Here is a 26,926-nt window from a genome sequence, read left to right on the forward strand (position 1 = left end):
CCTCCACCCCACCCCACTCCATCCCCACCCACTTCCCGCAAAAAAAATATTATTTTTTTTATTGCAATTTCAAATTTCCATTTTTTCGTTTTTCTGCACCACCCACCCCCAACTGCGCCCCCCTCACAATTTTTTTTTTTACTTTTTTTTTTGTAATTTCAAATTCTATTTTTTTCGTTTTTCTGCACCCAAAAAAAACTATTTTTAAATATATTTTTCAGTTTTAGTTTTCTTATTTATGGGTTTAAATGTTCAAAATTTTACAAGTTCCAAAGTTATGAGTTCGGAAGTTTATGTGTTTGGAAGTTTACGGGTTTAGAAACTATAAAGTTTACGGGTTAAAAATTTTGCGGTTTCGAAAGTTTATGAAAAATGTGAGTTCGGAAGGTTGTTGGTTTGAAAGTTAATGGTTTCATGTTTATTATATCTAAATTATTTATGAATACTCTTGAGATGTCATTCACCAATCTAGCCTTCAACCCCTCAACAACTCCATCAGCTTTTTGTTGACTTTATAGACCCACTTGTAGCCCACTATTAATTTCCCTAGAGGAAGAGATTTCCTTAATTTGCGTACCAAAAACCGAAAAATGAATAAGATTACTACTTATTTTTTAAAAAAAATATTTTTTTGGAAAACATTTTCCACGGAAAACATTTTCTACTATACCAAACACACCCTTTTTTCGAACAAAGAGTAAAGTTTTATGGAATAATCATAGTTTATTTACCACTCTTGTATAACTTCCGAGGGCTAAGTTTCACTTTCTCAAACTATAGGACTAAAACTAAACCTTTTAGAAGCTAGAGGAAAAAACTCAGAAAAGTAGCGAAATTGATCCTTCACTTTTCCATTTCTTCATTTTCACCCCCCAAACTAAACATCCAATACCTGTCCCCAGATTCTTCCCATTCCCCCCAAGGCATCAAAAATGTCAACAAATCCAACCATAGATTCTTGTACAGTTGAAACCAGTGATGGGGTCAAACTCCATACCACAATCTTCAAACCAAACCAATATGAAGAACAAGAAAAAAATTCATGGGTTGTGATTTTGGTGCACCCATATTCAATATTAGGGGGTAGTCAAGGTTTATTAAGAGGAATAGCAAATGGGTTGTCAAGAAAAGGGTATAAGGCTGTGACCTTTGATATGAGAGGTGTTGGAAGATCAACTGGGAAACCTTCTATTTTTGGGTTTAAGGAAATTAAGGATGTGGTTGCTGTTTGTAAATGGTCAATTGAAAATCTCTCTGTGAATAAGATTTTGCTGGTGGGTTCTTCTGCAGGTATTCTTTTCTTGCACTTCTGAAGTTTGGATTATTTTAGAGTTATTGTTTTGTACTGGTAAAGTTGCTGACACGTGACCAGGAGTTCACGGGTTCGAGCCGTGGAAACAAGCTCTTGTATAAATTTAGGGTAAGAATGCGTACGATAGACCCTTGTGGTCCGACCCTTCCCCGGACCCGTGCATAGCGGGAGCTTAGTGCACTGCCCTTTTTCTTGTTTTGAATTTTTACTTATGTTAGACATATAATAACAGGTAACTACGAAAATATGAAAATAGAGTTATAACTTGCTATAGAGGTTCTTTGGAATTATGGGGTTTGCCCGGGGGCGGATGTACTGCAGTATCTAGGGTTCAATTGAACCCATAACTTTTGACGTTGAGTAAAAATGTATATGTAAAAATTCATTAGAATCACAAAAATAGTAGATATGAACCCATAACTTTAAAAATATAATGGGGTCAATGCTAAAAACTTTAAAAGTTGAACTCATAGGGTTTAGATCCTGAATCCGCCTATGATTTGCCTCTAAATTGACCTGTTTAATAAATATGTTTGATGTTTTTCAGTGTGTTGTTTGTATTGTTCCAAATAAGACTGGAATAGAGCTAGTTCACTTATTTTTAGATGCATTTCCTGATATAACTTTAAGAGAGTTCCTGAACTTTTTTCTAGTAGATTTAATTGATCCAAATTCTCTAGTTAGTAAGTAGCATATAAACAGGTATATGCGTTGAATTTGTTGGTTTACAAGGATATATAAGTTGCTTCCTAGAAGTTGGATTCATCTAAATTAGCTCTTGAGTTGCATTTGATAGGTAAGTGGTAACTGCTTCTTGGTTTCAGTAGTGGAGGTTTTCATCCTTTGCATAGTGGGGCACAGCGGGAGCTTAGTGCACCGGGCTGCCCTTTAACTTCTCATTTGTCCATGTTTCTTTGCCTATAGAAGGGAGAGCTTTCTTCATTTCAACACATATGTTGCTTGCTGTCAATGGAATTCCTAGAAAGCTTCTTTTGAGGTTCTCACATTGTCACTGTAAACATACTCTCCCTCATTCTCTCTCTAGCAGAAAATGGAATTAATGGAAAAAATCCAAACAAAAATTCGTCCAATTAATGCAGCCGTGACAAAGCAGCCGGTGGCATTAATAACTAAGATGAAAGGAGCTAATCAAGATATTAATGGTTTAATTAGTGTCAACGACATAGTAATAAATAAAATGGTAATTCTGATCAAGATATAAATAGTTTAAATTGGTGTGGACGTCAAATATTAAAACCTTAATATGCATGGATAAAAAGGAGACAAAGAAACGAATGTCCCTGGAGGTTTATTCTTGGCATTCCTTATGTCTAGAAATGCATTTGATGTTGTTAAAATACTTCGCTTAAAAAGGAGACGAAGAAAAGAATGTCCCTGGAGGTTTATTCTTGGCACTCCTGATGTCTAGAAATGCATTTGATGTTGTTAAAATACTTTGCTTAGACTTTGGTTCCACTATGGCTATAGTTAAACTCACACGGTAAAAATACTTACTTCCTTCCAACTCTAGCTGTTGTTGGACGTCTTACACCATATTAGTGGCTGAAATTCTTGATTACTTCAGCAGGATTCTGGTTTAGCTAAAGCAAGTACATTTATGTTATTTCTCCTTAAATAATTTTCCTGTTCTAATTTGTGCCCAAGGAAGGGAAGCCTTGGAACAACGGTTAAATTGTCTCCGTATGACCTATAGGTCAGGGGGTCGAGCCGTGGAATCATCCAGTGATACTTGCATCAGGGTAGGCTGCCTACATCACACCCCCTTGGGGTGCGGCCCTTCCCCGAACTCTGCGTGAACGCGGGATGCTTTGTGCACCGGGTTGCCATTTTTTTTAATTTATGCCCAAGAAGGTTGAGAGCTCCATTGGTATTTATCTAGAAAAAGGTTGAGAGCTCCATGCTGCAGATACATAGCGTCTTTGGCATCCAAGCTTTATGCAAATGCGTATTGCTGCTGCTCGTGTTCCATAATTGTTATTTTCTGTTGCTGCCACTATTATTGCCATAGCTGTTGGATATTTTACACACACACACACTCTCTTTCTCTCTCTCTCCCTTGGCCATGAAGTGTACCTCAAACATTTTAAGTTAAAATTGAGGAGGTGCTACAAGTCGGAGAAGTACACTTTTAATCATGTTCTTTGTGGAAAAAGAAATGTTACCATAACAACCAAGTTGATGATTTATGGGAGTGAGCTTCAAACTAGTTTGACTGTTAGTTTATCTCTGATTCTGTATGCCGCATCATTACTCAACTCCACTGAAATGAATTAATTCTCAAGTGCGTTATGAGTCTAAAAGCACGTGTCTGAACAAGTTGAGTCATAACATTCCCCATGTGGTAAATTCATTTATGACAAGGAATTATTTGTAGAAAGTAGTTCCTTTCAACTAGTGTGATCTGCTCCGTGCCACCAAATATGCATGCATTTATGTCAGAAATTATTTAGTTTTCTTTCCCTATTTCCTTTTGGCGTTGATGGATTACCTTTTTTTTTTGGTTGCTTTGTGATGATTCATACTGTTTCCTCTTTTTTCCTATTCTTCTTGGAAGAAGGGACTTTTCTTAAATTCACTGCTTTCTAATCCTCTCATATCTTTCTCTCTCTGTATCTCCTCATTTTGAACTATGTTCATCGTCTTTTCCGAATAGTGAAATCAAGGTGAGTAACCAACTAACTTTGAACATATCTAGAACAAAAGCTTTGGTCCTTTCTAATATTTTCAGGCCTGTCTTGATGTAGGGCAGTGTAAGAATATGCAGTATGAGATTGAAGTTGTCTTTTTAAGTAATGAAAGAGGAAAAGAAGAATGGAGGATAGAGTAAGACCACTTTTTTACTTTAAGTCAACCCCCCCTTTAGTTTAACTGCTAGGAGTAGGAAGAGTTGAAGAGAGGGAGGAAGAATGGGTTAGAGAGAAAATCTTTTACTTTTGGAAAATCAAGCCGAACTTCCAAATTATATTTCATTTGTTCAAAGGGCTTCAATATGACAAACATAACATTCTTCTCATAAATGTTGTTTGCTCTATTTAAATATTCTCAAATATATATTCTGCGCCATTAGTTTATTCCTTCCTACGCCTTATCAATGGATTGTCTGACATATGTTAGTGCTCATTGCATTGCTTTAGTAAGCAATAACATCACATCGCTCTATCGTATTCTCCAACATACCATGTCAAATGCTATTTGATTATTTGAGCAGATTACCAGGCTACTAATAAATCTGTTCTTTCAAAAAATTTGTTCCTTAGGTTAGCTGTAACATCAGTTTTTATTTGATAAGATAAGATAAAAGGTTAGCTGTAGCAAAGCATTTTTGACTGTGATACAATTCCTTAGAAATTTCGGGACTTTTCGATTTTGCCTGATTAGAAAGAATATTCGGTTAGTTAGGAGGACGGTACGACCATTTGTTTACTTTTCTCTCACTGTTTTATGTTGCATTACCATTTGTTGGAAGGATGGACTCTGAAAATTTACTTGTTGCTTGTCGAAAAGAAACAGAGGAAATAAGATTTGCATGTTTGATGTTCAACTTTCCCTTTATGGCATATTTACCTGATAATGGTGGTGTAACCATTTCCCATCAATTTATCTCATTTTTGATAGACGTTTTTAACAGGTGCACCAATAGCAGGATCTGCAGTAGAACAGGTTGAACAGATTGTAGGTTATGTAAGTATTGGGTACCCTCTTGGTTTGATGGCCTCAATCCTCTTTGGTCGACATCACAAAAACATATTAAAATCTCCCAAACCAAAGCTCTTCATCATGGGCACGCAAGACGGATTCACCAGCATTAAGCAGCTAAACAACAAGCTTAGATGTGCAACAGGACGTGTCGAGAAACATCTTATTGAAGGTATTGGCCACTTTGAGTTGGAAGGGCCTGCCTATGATTCTCACATGGTAAATCTTATTGTAGATTTCATTGACAGTTTATAGGGTTTCCACTATCCACCTGGTGTTGCTTGGGAAGCGTTAGCCGTTTAGGCATTATCATAAAATGGTGCTTTCTGGCTGGTCTTCGATGGCCTTCCGCTGAGCGGATATGTGGATGTACGCTATGATGATCCAGATAAATGGTGTGTTTCTGAACCCATATAGTTGACGAACCATGTTAAATTTACGACACCTGATTCTTACGAGAGATTTGGGGGCTGTTTTTGAGGTGGGAGATAAGGTTTTGGTTAAGGATGGCTACTGCTTTCATGATCCTAAGTTGTGTATTTAGTTGCATTATCTCTTGGCTGTGCAGATTAGGTCTCTTGTATTGTTGGTGGTTTCTTTCAATCATCTTGTATGAGCTATAATAGGGTGTGTTAGAACAGCCTACACAAGGTTGGCAAGAAAAGGAATATCTTTCTTTGTTCTTTCTTTTTCCTTTTTTGCTTCATTTTTATTGTTCTTGAGCCGAGGGTCTTTCGGAAACAATCTTTCTACGTTCATAAGTAGGGGTAAGGTCTGCGTACACACTACCCCAGACCCGACTTGCGGGATTTCACTAGGTTTTTTGCTGTTGTTTCTTTTTCCTTTTTCTTTTGTCTAGAAGAGAATACGTATAGTTAATCTCAATTAGTTTGGGACTGAGGCGTAGTTGTTGTTATCTAATAGTTTTTTCTCAGAAAAATGATATTTTGTGCTTTTGCTTCCCATGGTTCTTTTTTTTTTTTCCCTTTTTCTTTTTGTGGTGATAAATACATGGACAAGTAGTGGAGCTTAGAAGAGTTAGAAGACACGACAATTAAAATTTTCTTGTTTATGCTCTTTTAAAATCCTTTGTAACTTGTTTGAAACTGAAATATAGTTATTGTTATCTTTATCGTTGTTTTAAAAATTTCCTAATATAGGTATTATCAGTGGCGAAGATAGGAATTTTTTCAAGGGTGTTCAAATTTAAAAAAAGTGAAATTTTTTTCCGGCAACGGGTGTTCAATGTGTGTTATATACCTTTAAAACGTAATAGTTTACCTATATACACAATATAATTTTTCAACGAAGGGTGGTCAGTTTGACCACCCTTAGGACCATGTGGCTTCGCCACTGGGTATTATTATGTCAAACTAATCTAAACTTTCACATGTGGGAATTTTTTTCTTCTGCAGAAACATTAGTGAGGAGACAAGACCAGAGAGAAAGAAATTCTGGCGAATAAGATATAAAACTCAAACTTATCATATACAACTTTTATGGACGGATTGTAAAGAAAGAAACCAAGAGGCCGCTAGAAAAATAGCCACAAAATTACAGTAGTACAAATGGTATTCGATGTTCTTATTTTACCTAAAAAAATAATTATATTGACCGGTCATAACAAGTAAGATCAATCACTTAAAATGTGGTATTTAACTTGCTATAATATGTTACCGTACACTGACATAAAAAAGTTCTTTATTCTGTCCTTTTATTTCTTATTAATATTATAAATCCTTGTTCTTAGCCAAAATTAACGAAATAAAATGAAAAAGATACTAATTTCATGTCTTAAATGAAATGAGTGGACTTGAATCGGCAGTATTCTAATAGATAGATAGTATGGTAAAAAGAAAGATTCTTCTATTTCTTTCTACCATACTATTTATTAGTTAGATTGTAGTTATAAAGCTGCCCCCTGAAATAAAATAAAGATAGAGGCTGCCCTCTTGTGACTGTGAATTGAATGAATAAACGGATGAAGTTAAGAAATAATTCAACTAACAGTTCGAACTAAGAAATAGGAGAACGAAAGTCGTATGGGTTCACAAAGGACTCTGTGGCTAAAAAGTAAAAAAGATATATCAAGTAGTTCTGATGATTCAATAATCTTATTACTTCAATCCAAAGTTTAGTTACTTCGACCGACTCATAGTGATCGTTTATCAAAGAATGACTCTGGTTATTAAATGATTGAACAATCGGGAGCAATTTACTTACGATACTTAGTTGACATTCATAAAAAGCATCTAATGAATTATGAGTTCAATCCATCCTGTTTAGCAGAAAGACGAATATTCCTTGCTCCTTTTATTTCTTATTGATATTACTAATACATAAGTTGAAAATTAACATCATATTTATTTATGTATGGTCAAAAACATATAATTTAATTTTCCTGTTCCTTTTTCCCTTACCCAAAAACCAATCTAATAAAACATTTCAGCCTCATATTTACATACTTCAGCAAACACAAAGCACACTCTCATGTCGTCCAATCCAATTCCTCCTCCATCATTCAGACCACCAAGAACCGACCCATTAACCCGAAAAAATCTCACTATACCCGGGTCCAAACCCATTGACCCGAATTCTTCAATGGACCTCCAGAAGCTGAAGGAGAAGGAAGCAAAGGAGAGGAAGGAGGAAACAAACAAAAAGATAGCTTCACAAAAAGCCATATCCATAATTCTTCGTAGAGAAGCTACAAAAGCAGTTATTGAGTATAAGAAAAAGAAAGGGAATTCTAAGAAGCTTTTGCCTCGTACTGTTCTTGAAGCTCTTCACGAACGTATTACTGCTTTGCGTTGGGAATCTGCTCTCAAGGTTCGTGCTTTTTTGTAGTTATTTTGAGTTTTTATTCTGAATTTTGAAATCGAAGTTTGGAATTTTTGTGGGAATTGATAATTATAGTGCAAAATTTTATCTGGACAAAGGAAAGGTACAATTGTAGCTGCATGTTGTAAAGCACTTATGAAACACATTTTGAGTTTTTATGTTTCTTTTTAATTCTTAATTTTGGAACTGAAGTTGGAGTTTTTTCTGGGAATTGATAATTTTAGTGCAATTTTTTGTCTGGACAAAGGAAGGTACAATTATAGCTGCATATTGTACAGCACTTATGAAACACATTTTGAGTTTTTATGCTTCTTTTAATTCTGAATTTTGGAACTATATTTGGAGTTTTTTCCGTGAATTGATAATTACCGCGCAAATTTTTGTCTGGACAAAGGAAGGTACAATTATAGCTGCATATTGTACAGCACGTATGAAACACATTTTGAGTTTTTATGCTTCTTTTAATTCTGAATTTTGTAACTAAAGTTGGAGTTTTTTCTGGGAATTGATAATCATAGTGCCATTTTTGGTCTGGACTGAGGAAGGTACAATCATTACTGCATATTGTACAACTCTGAAGCAAAAAATGAGTTCTTATCCTCTTTTGCTATTCTTAATTTGTAGTAAAGTTGGAGTTTTAATTGATAATCATGGTTCAGTTTTTTGCTTTGACCAAGAAAGGTACAAGCCTAAACTGCATATTGTACAACACATTTGAAGAACATATTATTGGTCCTGGTTGAAAAATCTGGCAATACTTTTGCTTTGAGCATTAATCTCTGTAGTCAATGATACAAATAATATATATCCTAAATATAGTTCAGAAAAAACAAGGCACTTTGTGCATTTTATATTATGATACTGGAACTTTTTTCCTGTAATAGTTGATTCATGTCATATTGCAAGGAAAGTGGTTTCTGCTAAGGAAATGCCATTGCCAACACATAGATTGAAAGAAATATTTTCTGAATTATCGTTAGATAGTTCATAAATATTTGCTTATGTTTTGGCAGTATCATGAAATTCTGGAGACGCCGAAGCACCTGACAATCCATTTTTGTCGTGATTTGTTTTTGGCCGCCAGGTTTTTGAACTCCTCCAGGAGCAGCTGTGGTACAGGCCCAACCCGGGTATTTATATCAAATTAATTGTCATGCTTGGGAAATGTAAGCAACCCGAAAAAGCTCAATCCCTATTTGAGATGATGGTGGAAGAAGGCTGTGTTGTGAATCAAGAAGCTTACACTGCTCTTTTGTCTGCCTATAGCCGCAGCGGTCTTTTTCACAAAGCTTTTTCTATCCTAGAAGAGATGAAGAATACTCCAAACTGCCAACCCGATGTCTACACATATACTATCCTGATAAAGTCCTGCCTTCAGGTTTATGACTTCGATAAAGTGCAAATCCTGCTTTCGGACATGGATTGTATGGGGATCAAGCCCAATACAGTAACATATAACACACTCATCGATTCTTATGGCAAAGCAAAAAGGTTTGGTTACTTCTCGGCGTTATAGTTTTATTTCCAATTTTCCACCTTTAGCTGACAAGAAAGTTTTAATTATATACAACTGGAACTTGAGTTTTCTGCCTACTTGTTAAATAAGCTCCAAGACCTTATCTAATTTTTGACTTCGTGCTATCTTTGCTTACTAGTATATTTTATATTGTTGATATCATTTTCTCGACGTAAGTGGCGTTTTCTCTCTTTTCATTGGGGGACTGTGGCCTAGTTTAGAACACCTTATCTGCTCCCTCTTCTCCTTCTTAGTATTGTTACTGTTTTTCTATTATTATCTTACTTTTCAATTTAATTACTGTTGATGTTTCCTTTGCTTTGGTTATCTTACTGCTACAAATACTTTCTTTTCTTCAGTATTTTCATCATAGCGTCTTTACTCTTGTATTTTTCAAACTTGTTTTGGAAAATGTTTTTCTTAAGCCGAGGATCTATTGGAGACCGCCTCTTTACCTCACACGAGGTAGGGGGTAAGGTCTGCGTACACTCGACCCTCCCTAGCCCTCACTTGTGGGATCACACTGAATATGTTGTTTGTTTTTTGTTTGAGTGTGGGCATTAGTTTGTATTGATAGGGAAATTGATTCTGTTATTCTTTAATTGCCAAAGGTTCAAAGAGATGGAATCCACACTCGTAGAAATGCTGCGGCGCAGAGACTGCAAGCCAGATGTGTGGACCATGAATTCAACATTGAGAGCGTTTGGTGGCAGCGGGCAAATAGAAATGATGGAAAAATGCTACGAGAAGTTTCAGAGTGCTGGAATCGAACCCAGTATTAAGACCTTCAACATACTCTTAGATTCATACGGGAAAACAGAAAACTATGAGAAAATGAGTGCTGTAATGGAGTTTATGCAGAAATGCCATTTTTCATGGACGATAGTTACTTACAATATCGTAATAGATGCATTTGGAAGGGCTGGGGATTTAAAGCAGATGGAATTTCTTTTTAGGATGATGCAGTCTGAGAGGATAAAACCGAACTGTGTTACTCTTTGTTCACTTGTAAGAGCATATGGGAAGGCTGGTAAAGCTGAAAAAGTCGGAGCTGTTTTGCGATTCATTGAGAATTCTGACGTGGCGCTTGACACCGTGTTTTTTAACTGCCTAGTGGATGCGTATGGGATGCTGGGATGCTTTGTGGAGATGAAAGGGGTTCTTGAGATGATGGAAAGAAGTGGATGTAAGCCAGATAGGATAACATACAGAAGTATGATTAAAGCCTATTCAGTAAATGGAATGAGTAGCAAAGCGACGGAGATGCGAAACCTACTTGCCTCAATGGAAAAGGCGCGATAGCTTCATAGTTCAAAGGGCTAGGAATTCCGATGGACAATAGGTGTTTTTACTATCAAATGCCCTTGGTACGATAATTTCTGAGATGCTGTTGTTGTAGCTTCAAATACAGGTGCCAGAGTTCTCAGTCGCCTCAGCGTTGAACTGAATACTGTCAGTGAAGGAAAATGATTGTCACTAACAGCTTAATTCGTCAATGAACACAATCAGGTAAATTGTTAAAGTGCCTTGATATACAACCATGTCTGATGTACCCTCTCTTTTCCCCTTTCAATCCCATAGGATTTTGTAGCCGAGGGTCTACTGGAAACCGCCTCTCTATCTTGACAAGATAGGGGTAAAGCTGCGTACACACTACCCTCCCCACACCCCACTATGTGGGATTATACTGGGTTTGTTGTTGTTGTAATCCCATAGGATTCAGTGCCTAAATTCTTGTTTGTTCCTGCTTAAAATTTGTTCCACACCATCATAGATTGTCCAATATAAGACACTGTAGTATGACTGTTGTTAGATCTGTATGTAAATCGTCTAACTATAATTTTTCCCATTGATCTTTTACCTGGAAAATTGTACTGACAAATAGGGGAGACTGACAAAATACCTTTTCCGATTCCCATGAACTCATTTTGCTTTACAGTTATTTGCCCATCAGCTTTGGTATTTCAATATGCTGAGGTAAATCATGGTTCCACTTCTCTGCTCATTGTTTGTGTTAGTTTTTATGAAAACCTACCGGCGCGTTGGTTTTGGTTTAACAAAGCATTTACCAAAGAGCTTGAATAAACGAGCCCTATTGCTTCCATTTTATCAGTTTCTGGTTGCCATATTAAGTACAAAGGTTGGTTTTATACTATATAACAAACCTGTACTACTTCTTTAACATTTGACCTCTGTGTTTTGATGTCTTTGAAAATGTATTTACTGATCTTGTCAGCTGGAACTGGACTGTGGTTGAGAGGAGCAGTCAATGCAGCTTAGACCACCAACACAGAATCAGTTTTCCAAGGCCATGATTATGCTAACTTGGGCTTCCATCAGTCTCTTGAGGCTCAATTGAAGTAGCAGTCAAACAATTGTCTTTCTCAAATGTAAGAAATATTCACTATGACAAACAACAACAAACCGAGTGAGGGGAAGCTAGTGTGTACGCAGCCAATCTGCCATCTTGTGAAGGTAGAGAAGCTAGACTCCCGACTCAGAAAAAGCATAGTCTTGAAATACTCACTATGACAAAATCATAGGTATATCTTAGAATGATTACATATCTAATTGGAAGGGAAGTTTTGGCGTAACCGGTGTGAGCACGTGATTTTTGCCCTAAGCAAATTATTCCAAAAGTTTCAAATAATTGATTTCTTTATTATTTTACAATTTTTTGTGAATTTTTGTTGAATTTGGCGTTAATTGGTTGCATAATAATTCATGTTAAAAATACAAAATATGCATTTTGCATTAGGAATTTAATTTCACATTTTTAGGTATGGATTTGTTTAGAATAAAAATTAAAGAAAATCACAAAAAATAGTTTCTTTGCGCTTTTAATTGTTAATTATTGCATTTATCTTTTAAGTAGAATTTTAAGTAATTTTAGGATTTGAATAGTTTAATCTCGAATTTTATTAAGTATTGGTTTTAATTTTACATTTTATAGAATCAGAAAAATAATACAAAAATACAAGATGAAAAGAAAAAAAAAGCAAACAAAAGGAAATAAAAGGAAAAGGTGGTCTTGGGTAACAGACCCAAATTGGGCCGTTCTTATTGAAAGTCTGCTGGCCCAATTCGTGTTGTCAACCAATCCGACCCAATTAGTCCCCTACCCGGTCCAGTTATTCACCGCATAAAACGGCCCCGTTTCGTTACCCCTTCATCTGAGCCGTTAAACTTGTTTGATCCAACGACTCCCGTTGAGCATTACGTTGTAATAAGATTGTCTGAAAGATTCATTTAGCCCTAAAATTGTTCCCGTCTTCCTCGTACAGAGCCTGTAAAACCGCCGGAGCCGCCGCCGGCGGTGAACGCCACCTATGCCAACGGCCCTCAAATTCACACCATCGGTTCGTCTCGTTCCCCTCTTCCCATTCTTACCATTGTTTCCCCTCGAATCTTGCCCTATCTCGTTGAATATCCCGTCAAATATTTTCCGGCCATGACACAAGTTATGCCAAATGGCCCCAAATTCACACCACAGAACCGCCCAGGCCTCCTCTACCCAGCCCCCATAACCATATGTCTCGAATATAGCTGGAGTTGCTCGAATCTCGAAAACAAAGTTTCCGGCCAAAACCCTATCTTACCAAATCGCCCCAAATCACTTCAAACTCATACCCTATACTCTCTTCATCTTCCCCAAACCCCAAACCGCTCTTCTTCAGATCCAATTACAAATTCGCAAATATTAAATCTAGGGTTCCTGGGCTTTTGGGAATTTTCAAAGGCGATTGAGTTCTAGTTAATATTATAAGCCTATTCTTGACAGAGTAGACATATAATATTAACTGGAAACCAATTTCGAAGGGTAGTTCTTGTAGAGTCCAAAATCAGTAAGTTTCTCTTCTCAGTTTTATTACTTCTTTTCTTTGTTCTCATGAGTTTCTGGTTTTGTTAGTTGTTAGTCAATTTTGTGTTGTTTTCTGTGATTAGTTTGAGTTTTAGTTTGGTTAATTCTTATTTGTATTTCATCTTACCTTTGCCAGTTTATATGTTCAAATGTTCGTTTAAGGCAACCAACTGATAGTTTTGATTTTCTAATTAGTTTTGATTCAAGTTGATATGCTTGCTTTTCTTCTGATAATAAATTTGATTCTGATTCATTAGGTTAATAGTCTGATTTGGTGTTTTGGATCCATATTTGTTCAAGTAGTTGATCAGTAGCTGTTGATGCATGTCTAAAATTGGAGGTTTGGTTTGACTAAATAAACATGGTTGTTAGTTTACTTGGTTTAATTTCAGTTTGAGTTTCAAGTTCTATTAATTAGTCTTATTTAGTTTAGGCTAGATTAGTTGTTTGGTTATAGATGGCAGGTTTATTGATGGTCAGTAGTTTCAGGAGGTTTGCAAGGGTAGTGTAGGCATAGAAAAGGGCAATTTTGTTAGGAATGGTAAATTCAAAACCAAGATAAGGGTAGTATAGGTTTTGTATGATTAAAAGAACACCCTAGGGACTTCTAGAATAGGACTTTAGTGTAGATTTTAGCAAACTTAGGGTAGTAACTTGAGAAACAAGTCAGAAATTGAAGGTTTAATAGGTGAATTCTGAAATTAAAAGAGGGAAAAAATGTGTGAAAGCTTCCAGAATATTCTACCCCACTCCTTGCCTATAAAAGGCACCCCTAATGCCTTCCTGAACAAGTTTTCAGTCTCTAAAATTCCCCCCAAAGTTCTTCTTTCAATTTCAGATTTAAATTTGAAATTTAAGCCTTCCAAAATCCAAAAACATTAGAAAATCAACAGAAAACCAAAAAAAGAAGACTGTTTCATTCAAATTTTAGTTTAAAAATTCGAGTTTTGTTGTTTGATACACATTTCTTAGCTTAATCTCTTGCAAGAGTAGTTCAGTTGTAGTTTTAGCTGGTTTTCAGAGAATTTTGAGTTCAACCGAGATTTTAGAAACAGTTCTAGGTTGATTAGTTGTTCCTGCCTGGTTTTAAGCATGTTGGATTGTTGAAATCATTCCTGGGTTAAGAAGTGTTGCTGTGAGTTGCTGCTTGCTTTACAACTGCTCAAATTGCTGCTGATCTCACTTTTGCCTCCTTATTTGCAATTACCAGGTACAAGCTCTGAACATGGTGCTGTATATTTGATTTGAGAAGTTGAAAAATGGAAATCCTATTGCTCTTAGCTTGATGTTTATGTTATCCGCATCTATTCAATTTAGCTTGGTTTAATTTCGTTAGTTAAATTTGTAATAACTTTGAACTGTATTGGACTATTTAGATCTCTTTAGTTTGGTTCAATAGGACCATCAACTGCAATTGTGTAGTGTAGTTTTGTAGCATAAAGAGGATGAGACTCACGTAGGTTTACATACAGTGCTGGGATTAAGCCTTAGCAGTAGCGTTTTGTTTTAGTGTATAAATTCAGATCCAAACGCGAAATACAGGTTTAAATCAGCCTAAGGATTGAACGTTCAACAGTTTTGTCTTGACTCTTGTATAATCCAATTCTGATTTCGTATTCAATTGAATCATGAGTAGTCAATTATTTGTCGTGATAAGGTTTTTTTTGAATCATTCAGTTGCTGTAGGCATCAATTTGTTAAGGCTAGACTGTCTCAGTTTCTGAAAATAGTCTCTTGTTCCATAGTTCACAAATTAAATGTGGATATCAAAATACATGAACATATATAATTGTTTTGGGTTCAGTTGTCTTGATGTTAGGTCTAACAAGCTATAAGACCTTCATTGATCATATTCTCCAGTTGGGCCTGCTTGTCTTCTGCACAAGGTCCATGTCTGGACAACATTCATTTACTGAACGTTTAAGGCCTGTTTTAAGGCCTGTTTTCTCTTAAGGGCCTGTTTTAAGGCCCACAAAACTGAACGTTTCCTTGGGGCTATTTTGTTTAAGTTCAACACCTATTTGAATACCTTGGCAATAATACATGGACATAGTAATTAATTGGGGCCTTTTCTTATTAGTAGAGACAATACTTAATAGAAAAATCATAGTTCTTCTAGGTCGACTTTAAAATAAATGAGATGAGCCTCGCTAAGCAAATATATAAATCGCGGGGCCCTCAATAGATGCTATATAAAATGCTTAGAATTCGGGCGGACCATTTAGCGAATTTCACGGTCTTCCCCAAATATAATAAACTCGTAGTTGCTTTAGGCGCGTATTTTAATAATATTACCTTCCTTAAAGTGGGTGCACATTTATGTGACCCAAATCCAAATCTCAACGAAGTCGAAATGTGTTAACAATCACGGGTGCACTGGTGCGACATGGTTCGAGATGCATTTTCACGACGTTGCAATTCTTATTAAAAATAAAAAAATAATAAAAGCGGTTTACTAATAAAAGCACATGAGTTTGGACATGTTTTGAAATCAGATAAAATCAAATACAACAGTTGAGCGACCGTGCTAGAACTACGGAACCCGGGAATGCCTAACACTTTCTCCCGGGTTAACAGAATTCCTTACTCAGATTTCTGGTTCGCGGACTGTTAACAGAGTCATAATTTTCTCGGATCGGGATTCAACCGGTGACTTGGGACACCATTAATCTCCCAAGTGGCGACTCTGAATATTAATAATAAATCCCATTCCGATTGTCCTTTAATTGGAAAAACTCCTTTACACCCTCACAGGTGTAGGAAAAAGGAGGTGTGACACATGGGTTTCCGGGTTTTGGGAACATGTATTAGTTTTGAGAGCGGCACTCTTAAACGTTGTTTATTTACTCTATCTCTGTTTTAACTTATTTTTCTTCCGCAAATTTGGTTTATTTTACGTATTTTAGGCTTACCTAGTCATAGAGACTAGGTGCCGTCACGATGGTTCACGGAGGGCGAACCGGGGTCGTGACAAGTTGGTATCAAAGCTCTAGGTTCATAGGAGTCATGAATCACAAGTCGGTTTATTAGAGTCTCGCTGATCAGTACGGAGACGTCTGTACTTATCTACGAGAGGCTATGTAACTGTTAGGAAAATTCCACTTGTTGATTTCCTCATCGTGCGACTTGATTCCTTGAGGCTTATGCCCTTGTTTCCTTCCTACTCAATCTTACGCGACGCGAACCGCTTGTTATAAATCGAGAATTGAAGAATTGTAATGGTAATACAGATGTGGTGCGGGATGTTTCTCCCGGTACAGTTGGGTGAGCTATTGTCGTCGCCATGCGGAAGGATTTTTCTATCGTTTTGGCTCGATAGTTGTGCTTCTAAGAGCTGGGAGGCTATGCACAGGTTGCTATGATGCTCGCGATTGGTTATCGCACAGTATTGACTTGATGGTAGGAGACTTGCCTATGTATTGGGGCGGTGAATGAGTTGAAAGGAAATCTACTTAGTGCACGATTCAGAGATATGATATTTCACTTCCGGCGGATGAAAAGCAATTGGCCTATGAATGTCCAGATTTGGGGTGATGGAGTAACGAGACTTGGTAATTTCGAGCGTGGTGGAATTTTTATCTACGATGTAGTGTCGTTGTCCTCGATTATATGTGTTAAGTTTGCCGGTGTTATGGTCTTCTGCGATTCGCCCTTGGGGTAGGATATTGTGAAATAATATTGGAGAAACGACTGTTGGATATCGCGGGGTGCGGTGGTTCAGGATTGAATCGGTGTTTCTATTATCGACGACTCGAGAAAGATGATCTCCGAAAAGGTTTAAAGTTAGTAGCGATTTGTGGGTTCAAGTGCTACGAAGATAGATTTTATTAAGGCAACAACTGAGCAGCAAAGGATGAGGAAGGACATGTGGGGATTGTCAGGTGGTGGTTAAAATTTTTAGAAGGCCAGGTATAAGAAGTAAAGGTCGAGTGGTCGATTAGAGGGGTGAGTTCCGCCAAAGTGGAAGAGTGGCAGAGTTGCATATGGGCTTTGTGTTAGGATGACTACGCACCTTAAGGAGAGTTTGGAACGACTTGGGAATTTTAGTGATTGATGATTGGGGTCTACGGATCTAATTTGAAGTATGGGCTATTATGCGGCAGGAGATTTGATATAACGGAAAGGAGCTACTTGAAATGAAGAAGGATACAACGTAACTTTGAATTGGAAGGATGTTGCCGCACATTTAATTGATGTCCACGAGGGGAGAATGGACTTGTGCAGCTAGAGAGTGAGCTCGGACTCAGGATGGGATATTGATGTCGTAGTGATTGTACCCCGTGCAGCAGCGTTGGAAGATGTCGGCACGTAAATTCCACAGGCGGGTTATCTCCAGTGAGCAGATCAGCGGTCGCATGGTTGGCAAAGCTTCTACGAAGAATTCTATTGGTTGTACAGCAAAGAGACCGGTCGTGCGAATGTGGTTGATGATTCAGAGTATAAAAAGGGGTTTTACAGAAAGATTCCGAGAATTATGGCGGTTAATTACGCAAGGTTATGTCAATAAGAGATAAAGAATCCTGATGAATTTCAGAGTTGTGTAATAGTGGCTTCAAGCTAAGTGGTAATTTGAGCAAAGGGATTGTTAAAGGTATACTATGGTTGGCCTTATTGGCTCATGTTCAGACTTGGGGAAGGATTCAGGATTTATGCCTTATATAGATGCGGGTTTCAAGGGAAGTGATTCTGCCGAGTGCTTCCCCGAGAGGGTATTCATATGCTAGAAGATTCATGGAGTTGATTATATTCGGGGCCAAGTCAGAGCGGGTGGCTCTCAACAACGGTCCTAGTGGATTCAAAGGGGCAAAGCGTGGTGGCTAATGATTGCGAGCCTATAGGTACGGTTAAGAATCAAGCTTTGTAGCAGCTTATGAGAAGAGGCCCGGAATGTTCTATGATGTTTTGACTTGCAGTGTAGCATTTGGGAGGTATGAAATGGTTCGTGGGATTTGAGACAGCATGGTCTCGTGATTCAAGGTCACTCGGGATGAGTGCGGATGGAGTGTGTTTTGTGTTGAATGGAGTTATTATTATTTCTAAGGCAATCAAGAATTAATTTGGAAGTAGATATATTGGTTAGCCATAGTTGAATTGGCATATTGGTGGTAGTGATCAGTTCCTTCAACGTGATCAAGTTATGCAAGTGATTTGTGACGGAACGTGTGAGGCTTGTCGACCACCGTAATTGATGTTATTCAGAAGTATTCCACTGTTATGGCTTGTCATGTGTAGGCAGATCCCGGAAGGGCTATGGTGGCTTAGACCACTACTTAGAGATTTGCATATTCTACGGTTATGAGAATTCACCTGTGTGTTGCTATGGTTCTCCTGAAGTGAGTTAAGTGAAAAGTTTTATATGATGAAGTGTTAATCTATTAGTGGTTACAGAGTTATGATGAAAATCGCGTTCTATCGTATATTGGCATATTGGTTGCAGTGAGTGGTATGGAATTTGAAGTGAGGATCAAGGTTGCAGTTCGGTGTTGACAAGGATGTCACGAGCTCGGATGAGCAGTAAAGGAGTTTCGATGTATAAAGTAAGTGGGTATCGTCTTCAGCATCACCTGAGATCGGTGTTTTGTGAAAAAGGCCTTGCATCCTGGTTATGGATTCTTGAACGCTTTCTCAGCGTTAGTACGGCTGGTGGTATGGATGCGCATACTTGTTGTCTGTTACGGAAGGTCGTGGGAGCATGCCCCATAGGAAGATTGTATAAGTGCGGCATGTAGTCACTTGATTGATTGAAGATTTAAACCAAGTATGAAGACGATGGTGATATCATTAATTTGAGAATTTATGCTTGGAGGGCACTCGACTATTGGGTTGTGGACCGTGGAGGATTGCCCCGGTTATGATGGTAGTTCTCGTGTGTTATGAGAAAAAGGGAGTTATTATGGACCTTCGAAAGGTTATTAGCCTAGTTCAGTGTGATCAGAATCAGCTTGAGGTCTGTAGATGGATCTAAATGTGAATATAGGCTCTATATCAGGCCAGATGTGTTCATTTCAGCAATGCGCTCCTTTGGGCAAGTAGTCGGGGTATTATTTCGTCGTCAGCTATTTCATGTAATGATATATTGTGTCGTATGAGTTGTGAGACGGCTAGGTGAATTTCTTATGTGTTGAGGTTCCGCGTAGAGATGATGTTATATGAGCAGGATGGCTCTCGAGATTCAGATCGTATATCGCACCTCAGTTGTCCTTGAGTTTTGTAGCCTATGGCACTATATGTCTCCCCAGGGATGGTATTATGCACTTAGCGTGCTTGTGACCGATATTCGGTATTTTGTTGTAATGAGCAATTTAGCTCGATGTATATCTCCTTATGAGAATTCTATGTGTGGATCGGGTAGCACGCCGCCTTGGGTATGTTATTTGGATCGGGTTGCACGCTGCAACAGTGTGATGTTGAGTACAGTTTTCTATATGCTATTTTTGTATGCCTTGCTTCCTATTTTCTAAGGAAAGTCCATATTAGTGCGTGAGTTGAGTAGTTCCTTCTAGAGTTCGTTTTCCATTGGTCACGTTCGAGTTCATAGCCTATTGGCACATTGTGGTATCATATGAGACTTTTGATCATGTCCGGGGTGGCTTATTGCCTGAGCTATTCGTACCGGGTGAGACGAGATCATTGGATTTAGGATCAGTGCAATCTGATTATATGAAGTATATTAAGGAGCTAAGACCATTATTTGGTTCAGAATGAGGTGATGGTTCTTGTCAGGAGTATAGACCCAATGATTTGTTGATTCGACAATTGGGTATGAATTTCTACACACCTCTTCCGTCTTGGCGGTATTGTAAGAGTTAGAGCAAGACCTATGTAGGTCATGAGGTGCAATGGGAGCATCAGATTCGTGGAATTTCGACTAATTTGATCAGAGAATGTTATTGTGGTCCTGTGAGTAAAGTGGTGCTCGAGGTGTTAAACAGTGATTTCGGACAACCCCAACACAGTTCTTAGCACGTTCGAGGACGAACGTATGTTTAAGTGGGAGAGAATGTAATGACCCGACCAGTCGTTCTGAGCTCTAGCGCGTCGCTCAGCAGTTTGGGGCCATGACCAGCTTCACTTCAGGTATTATGACTTGTACGCATGGTCGGAATTAAATTCCGGGGAATTCGGAGTTGATTTGGAAAGAGAATTCTCATTTCGGCAGCTTTAAGTTGAAAGAATTGACTAAGATTGGATTTTAGAGTAAACGACCTCGGAATCGGGATCTGAAGGTTCCAGTAGGTTCGTATGATGATTTCGGACTTGGGCGTATGCCCGGATCGGGTTTTGGATGATCCGGGAGCGTTTTGGCGCCTATTGTGGAAGTTAGCATTTTGGAAGAAATTTCATAAGTTTGGATCGATGTCCGTTTGGGATTCCGAGTCTGGGAGTAGCTCCGTATGGTGATTCTGGAGTTGGGAGCGCGATCGGAAGTGAATTCGGAGGTCCGTAGGTCATTTTGAAGTCATTTGGCTAAAGACAGAAATTTGAAGGTTTTTGAGAAGTTTGACCGAGAGTATGACTTTTTGATATCGGGGTCGGATTCCAATTCTGAAAGTTGGAGCAGGTCCGTAATGTCGAATATGACTTGTGTGCAAAATTTGAGGTCAATCGGACGTGATTTGACGGGTTTCGGCATCGAATGTAGAAGTTTGAAATTTCAAAGTTCATAAAGTTTGGATTGGAGTACGATTCATGATTTCGACGTTGTTTGATGTGATTTGAGGCCTCGGGCGAGTTCGTATCACGTTTTGGGACATGTTGGTATAATTGGTTAAGGTCCCGAGGGCCTCGGGTGGATTTCGGAAGTTAACGGATGAATTTCGGACCAAAGAGTTGCTGATATTTTCTGTAGAAAGCTGTTTTGACAGCAATTAGTGCAATCGCGATGCTGAATTTGGAAGTTTATATCTCGAAATATATAAGGAATCTGAAAATTTGCAAAACAGAAAAGTTGTTGCCCTTCCATTCTAGTTTTCATAAAGTTAAACTATTCATGATTTGGCCATTGTATCAGAAAGTTATGATCAATTGAAGATGGCTGGTGGAGCAGTTTCGACAGAATTTTCTGATGCATGGAACTGACTTTAGAAGCTCATATCTCGGAATATATAAAGAGTTATATGGTGTGCAACCTATCAAATGAAAGATCTTCGAGTCTAGTTTCTAAATCTTCAATATGTTTGTCATTTGGATATTTTCACAAGGAGTTATGGGCGTTTTAACAGAAGTTGTACAGCAGGAGAAAATTGTAATAGGATGTACAACCTGCACAGCGCAAGGTACAACTCGATAAAGCCTGGGCAGATTGTTTTATACACGAGTTTTGGCCCATTTCTTTCATTTCTTCCATTTCTTTCATTTGGCTTGGACGATTTTGGAGAGCTCAAGGAGGGATTTTCACCAAGCAACACTAGGTAAGTGATTTCTTCCTATTTTTGAGTTAAATATGTGAAATCTACCTTGTAAATCATGGAATCTAGGACTAAAATTGAAGAATTGGGGCTTGAGATTAAGAGACTTTAAAATGAGAATTTGAAGGGACATTTGGACTCCGATTTCAGTGTTCTTGGTATGTATGAACTCGTGAGAGTGTGAGGATTCTGGAAATATAAATATTACCTGATTCCGAGACGTGGGCTCGAGGGGCATTTTGGTCATTTTACCTAATTTTGCGTATTAGCTTAGAATTTCTTTGTAGAATCAGTTACTTGAAGTGTTATTTACAATATGCAATTGAATTGAATAGATTTGGGTCATTTGGAGTCGAGTACTCATGGCAAGAACGTGGTCTCGGGTTGATTATTAAGCCGGTTCGAGGTAACTGGCTTGTCTAACCTTGTGTGGGGGACATTTCCCCTTAGGATTGATATTGTGATAATTGAAATGCCTTGTACGTGAGGTGACGAGTGCGTACTTGTGCTAATTATTGGAAATCCAGTTTTTCATTAAAAATAGCCTTAAATTCTGTTCTTCCTTTTTCTTGCTTACACTATTTGGGAATTTAGCCTGCTGTTAGTCTAGAGAAGCATGTCTAATTGACTAAATTGCTCTATTTGCCTTAACTGCCTTATTTGTATTACGTGAAGCATGCTAGGTTAGAATTATATGTTTTTCCATGGTATGAAGTTGAGCTTAAATTGAGTAATTCCTTTTTGCTATTGTTGTGCGCTTATTTTGGGGCTACGGGAAGGCATCCCGGGAGACCCCCGTACGTATTCATGATCGCGATGAGGTGCGGGATACCGAGAGATACCTGGCACATATATTAAGGATACTAAGAGATCCTCGGGATACCAAGAGATCCCTGGCATATATTGAGGATACTAAGAGATCCTCGGGATACCAAGAGATCCCTGGCATATATTGAGGATACCAAGAGATCCTCGGGATACCAAGAGATCCCCGGTATATATTGAGGATACTAAGAGATCCTCGGGATACTGAGAGATCCCCGGTTATTATCCTTGTGTTTGTTTTGCCTCTGTATCAGTTGTAGTTATCTTATATCCTGTGATATCTTTACTGTTGCACTTATTTATAGTGCTCTTATCGACACTGTCAAACTTTATATTATTATTTAATCTCAGTGGAGCCCTGACCTTCCTCGTCACTACCCGACCGAGGTTAGGCTTGGCACTTACTGAGTACCGTTTTGGTGTACTCATGCCCTTCCTGCGCATGTTTTTCATGTGCAGATCCAGGTACCTCTACTCAGACTTACCATCCTTGAGGCGAGGCGATTTTACGGAGACTTCGAGGTATATCTGCCGCGTCCGCAGACCGATGAGTCTCTCTCCATTCTTTCTTATAGCGATTAGCCCTTCTATCTTTACTGTTGATGTATGACTTTCTGGAGTTAGTGCATTTTACTATATTCATAGCTTGTGATTCATGGGTTTCCGGGTTTTGGTAACATGTATTAGTTTTGAGAGTTAACGTTGTGTATGCCGGGCGGCAATCTTAAACGTTGTTTATTTACTCTATCTCTGTTTTAACTTATTTTTCTTCTGCAAATTTGGTTTATGTTCCGCAGTTTAGGCTTACCTAGTCGTGGAGACTAGGTGCCGTCACGATGGTTCACGGAGGGCGAACCGGGGTCGTGACAAAGACTCTCTCGTTTTCTATTTCTCTGCTCACCATCGCCTTACGGTGCTCTTTGCCCGTGCGGGTTTTCACCAAATAAGACTCTCTCATTTTATTTTTCTCATCTTGTTGCATCAGATCCAAAACAACCGCATTCTCCGATCCTTGAACATTTCTCACTGTTTGATCAGAAGGACTTTGAACAGGATTTGGGGTAAAAGAAATTGGATTGAATTACAACTTTGGAACCATTCAGGCGGGATCGTTGCCGAACCATTATAACATCTGCCCCAGTATCATTTTTGGGGGAATTTGGATTTTTGTTTTGGTGTGACTGAACCCCAGAGAGAGGCTGCCTACGTATCCTTTCGGAATCAAGTCGAACGTAGTTCAGGGAACTTTGTTTTTTTGATTTTGTTTTGATTATTGAAATTCCTTTTTTTTTCTTTTTTTTTTGTCAAACGTTTTCGGGTTCCAAAGAGGGTAATCAAAGAAAGGTAACTGGCTCAAAGGGCTAGCAAAGGGTTGAAGTGTTTGGGGTAGCGAGAATAAAAGCCTTCGTCATCCCAATCGGATAATATTGGTGCTGTAGAAGGACTAAACATAATACCTTTTTACTGCGTCTCCATTTACAGCTATTTCGGGATCATTTCCCTCAATGTCTCCCAAGTACAATGCCCTTTTTGGCAACAATTTTCTTATAATGTATGGACCTTTCCAATTTAGGGCGAACTTTCCTTTTGATTCCTTGTGATGAGGGAGAATACGCCTCAAAACGAGTTGCCCCACTTCAAAGTTCCTAGGCCTCACTTTCTTGTTGTAGGCCGGGCCATTCTTTTTTGATACAACTGCCCGTGGCAAACTGCGGCCATTCGTTTTTCATCAATCAGGGTTAACTGTTCTAGACGGGTTTTAACCCATTCACTATCCTCAATCTCAGCTTCAACAATGATTCAGAGAGATGGAATTTCAACTTCTGCGGGTATTACGGCTTTAGTGCCGTAAACCAATAGATAGGGTGTTGCTCCAATCGATGTGCGCACAGTTGTGCGATATCCCAGTAATGCAAACGGCAACTTCTCATGCCATTGTCTAGAACTCTGGATTTTCTATGAATCTTCTTGATGTTCTTTTCGCTGCTTCAACGGCACCATTAGCTTTGGGCCGATAAGGGGTAGAATTCCGATGTGTGATCTTAAATTGTTCGCATATCTCCCTCATCAAATGACTATTCAAGTTCGCAGCATTGTCCGTAATGATAGTTGTAGGGATACTAAAATGGCAAATGATGTTGGAGTGCACGAAGTCTACCACAGCTTTCTTAGTTACAGCTTTGAGAGTGACTGCTTCAACCCGTTTTGTGAAGTAATCGATGGCGACCAATATGAATCTATGCCTATTTGAAGCTTTTCGCTCGATTGGCCCAATGACATCCATACCCCAAGCAACGAACGGCCATGGTGCCGACATAGGATGCAGTTCTGAGGGAGGTGCATGAATCAGGTCACCGTGTACCTGACACTGATGACATTTTCGGACAAAACTGAAACAATCCTTTTCCATGGTGATCCAGTAATACCCTGCTCGAAGGATCTTCTTTGCAAGGACGTATCCATTCATATGAGGTCCGCATACTCCTGCGTGTACTTCATTCATGATTCTTTCGGCCTCTTGGGCATCCACACATCTCAGAAGGTTCAAATCTGGAGTCCTTTTGAACAAAACTTCTCCGCTCAAGAAGAAGCCACCGGCAAGCCTTCTAATGGTTCTCTTTTGATCTCCACTGGCTTGCTCGGGATATTCCTTTGTTTTGAAAAACATCTTGATATCATGGTACCATGGTTGTACATTTGGTTCCACCTCAACCGTATTGCAATACCCATGCCTTTCTCGGATTTGGATTTCCAACGGGTCAATGTGGACATTGCCTGGATATGGCAACATCGGGGCCAAGGTAGCAAGTGCATCGGCTAACTCATTGTGAAACCGGGGAACGTACCCGAACTCGACGGTTTTGAACCGTTTGCTAAGATCTTCCACATGTTGCCTGTATGGAATAAGCTTGACATCCCGAGTTTCCCATTCTCCCTGAGCTTGTCGGATAATCAAGTCTGAATCCCCCATGATTAACAATTCTTCCACATCTTGGTCTATTGCCATGTTCATACCCATAATACAGGCTTCATACTCGGCAGCATTGTTTGTGCAGACAAACCGAACCCGGGCTGTGGCCGGATAATGCTGACCGGTAGGTGAAATCAAGATTGCCCAAATCCCGACACCTTTTGCGTTCACAGCTCCATCGAAGAACATTTTCCAAGCATTGGCGTCCTCTGAAATTACCTCAACTGAATTCACTTCCTCGTCCGGAAAGTAAGTACTCAAAGGCTGATATTCATCATCAACAGGGTTTTCAGCTAGGTGATCCGCTAGAGCTTGAGCTTTCATTGCCGTGCGAGTGACATAGACTATGTCGAACTCGGTGAGCAGGATTTGCCATTTTGCCAACCTCCCTGTGGGCATCAGCTTCTGGAATATGTACTTTAAAGGATCCAATCTGGTGATGAGGTAGGTGGTGTAGGCCAAAAGGTAATGCCTGAGCTTCTAAGCGACCCAAGTTAGGGCGCAGCAAGTCCTTTCCAACAGAGTGTATTTGGATTCGTAACTAGTGAACTTCTTGCTCAAATAGTAGATTGCCTGCTCTTTCTTCCCGGTCACATCATGTTGCCCGAGAACACATCCAAATGAATTCTCCAAGACTGTCAAGTATAAAAACAAAGGCCTCCCAGGTTCGGGTGGGACCAAGACTGGCGGATTCGACAGATATTCTTTGATTTTGTCGAAGGCTTCTTGACACTCATCTGTCCATTTAATCGCTGCATCTTTCTTCAATAGCTTGAATATGGGCTCACATGTGGAAATCAACTGAGCAATGAACCGGCTGATGTAATTCAACCTTCCCAACAAGCTCATAACCTCTTTCTTGGTTCTCGGAGGAGGTAAATCCCGAATAGACCTTATCTTTATTGGATCTAGCTCAATGCCCCTCCGACTGACTATAAATCCCAAAAGTTTCCCAGACAGAACTCCAAATGCACATTTAGCTGGATTTAGCTTCAAATCATACCTACGCAGACGCTCAAAGAACTTTCTTAGATCCCGAACATGGTCATCCTGCGTTCTGGACTTAATGATCACATCGTCCACATACACCTTGATTTCCTGGTGCATCATGTCATGAAAGATTGCAGTCATAGCTCTCATGTACGTTGCCCCGACGTTCTTCAGAGCAAAAGGCATGACCCTGTAACAATAGGTGCCCCAGGGTGTGGTGAAGGGTGTCTTTTCCGCATCTTCTTCATCCATCAAAACCTGATGATATCCAGCATAACAATCCACGAAAGACTGTATCTCATGTTTGGCACAGTTGTCAACGAGGATGTGGATGTTTGGCAAAGGGAAATTGTCCTCTCGGACTTGCTTTGTTCAGATCCCGATAATCAACACACACCCGGGTTTTCCCGTCTTTCTTCGGCACTGGGAACACATTAGCCAACCATGTGGTGTATCGGACCACTCGGATCACACCCACTTTTAA

At 39.0% G+C, this 26,926-nt stretch overlaps 2 protein-coding genes across 6 annotated transcripts; both read left to right on the forward strand.

Moving 5' to 3' along the window:
* The first annotated feature begins 847 nt into the window (after positions 1-847).
* LOC109243229 lies at positions 848-5,718 on the forward strand. 2 transcript variants are annotated; one of them, XM_019410143.1, is made up of 3 exons: positions 848-1,290; positions 4,962-5,201; positions 5,278-5,718. In XM_019410143.1, the coding sequence occupies exons 1-3, from the start codon at positions 933-935 to the stop codon at positions 5,322-5,324; spliced, it is 645 nt and encodes a 214-aa protein (XP_019265688.1). In that variant the 5' UTR covers positions 848-932; the 3' UTR covers positions 5,325-5,718. The 2 variants fall into 2 exon arrangements, with proteins under 2 accessions (XP_019265688.1, XP_019265687.1); XM_019410142.1 differs by having other exon boundaries at positions 849-1,290; positions 4,962-5,718.
* A 1,737-nt stretch (positions 5,719-7,455) lies between these two features.
* On the forward strand, positions 7,456-14,785 carry LOC109243231 (pentatricopeptide repeat-containing protein At5g48730, chloroplastic). Of its 4 annotated transcripts, XR_002070521.1 has the most exons (5): positions 7,456-7,858; positions 8,955-9,361; positions 9,998-10,895; positions 11,623-11,861; positions 14,459-14,785. XR_002070521.1 is itself a non-coding variant. In XM_019410144.1 (3 exons), exons 1-3 carry the CDS (start codon positions 7,520-7,522, stop codon positions 10,686-10,688), a joined length of 1,437 nt encoding a protein of 478 aa, XP_019265689.1. In that variant the 5' UTR covers positions 7,456-7,519; the 3' UTR covers positions 10,689-11,308. The 4 variants fall into 4 exon arrangements, 1 of the variants encoding a protein (XP_019265689.1); XR_002070522.1 differs by lacking the exon at positions 11,623-11,861; XR_002070520.1 differs by lacking the exon at positions 14,459-14,785 and having other exon boundaries at positions 11,623-12,014.
* The last annotated feature ends 12,141 nt before the right edge of the window (positions 14,786-26,926 follow it).

This window comes from Nicotiana attenuata, unplaced genomic scaffold, assembly GCF_001879085.1.
Source record: "Nicotiana attenuata strain UT unplaced genomic scaffold, NIATTr2, whole genome shotgun sequence".
Lineage (NCBI taxonomy): Eukaryota > Viridiplantae > Streptophyta > Magnoliopsida > Solanales > Solanaceae > Nicotiana > Nicotiana attenuata.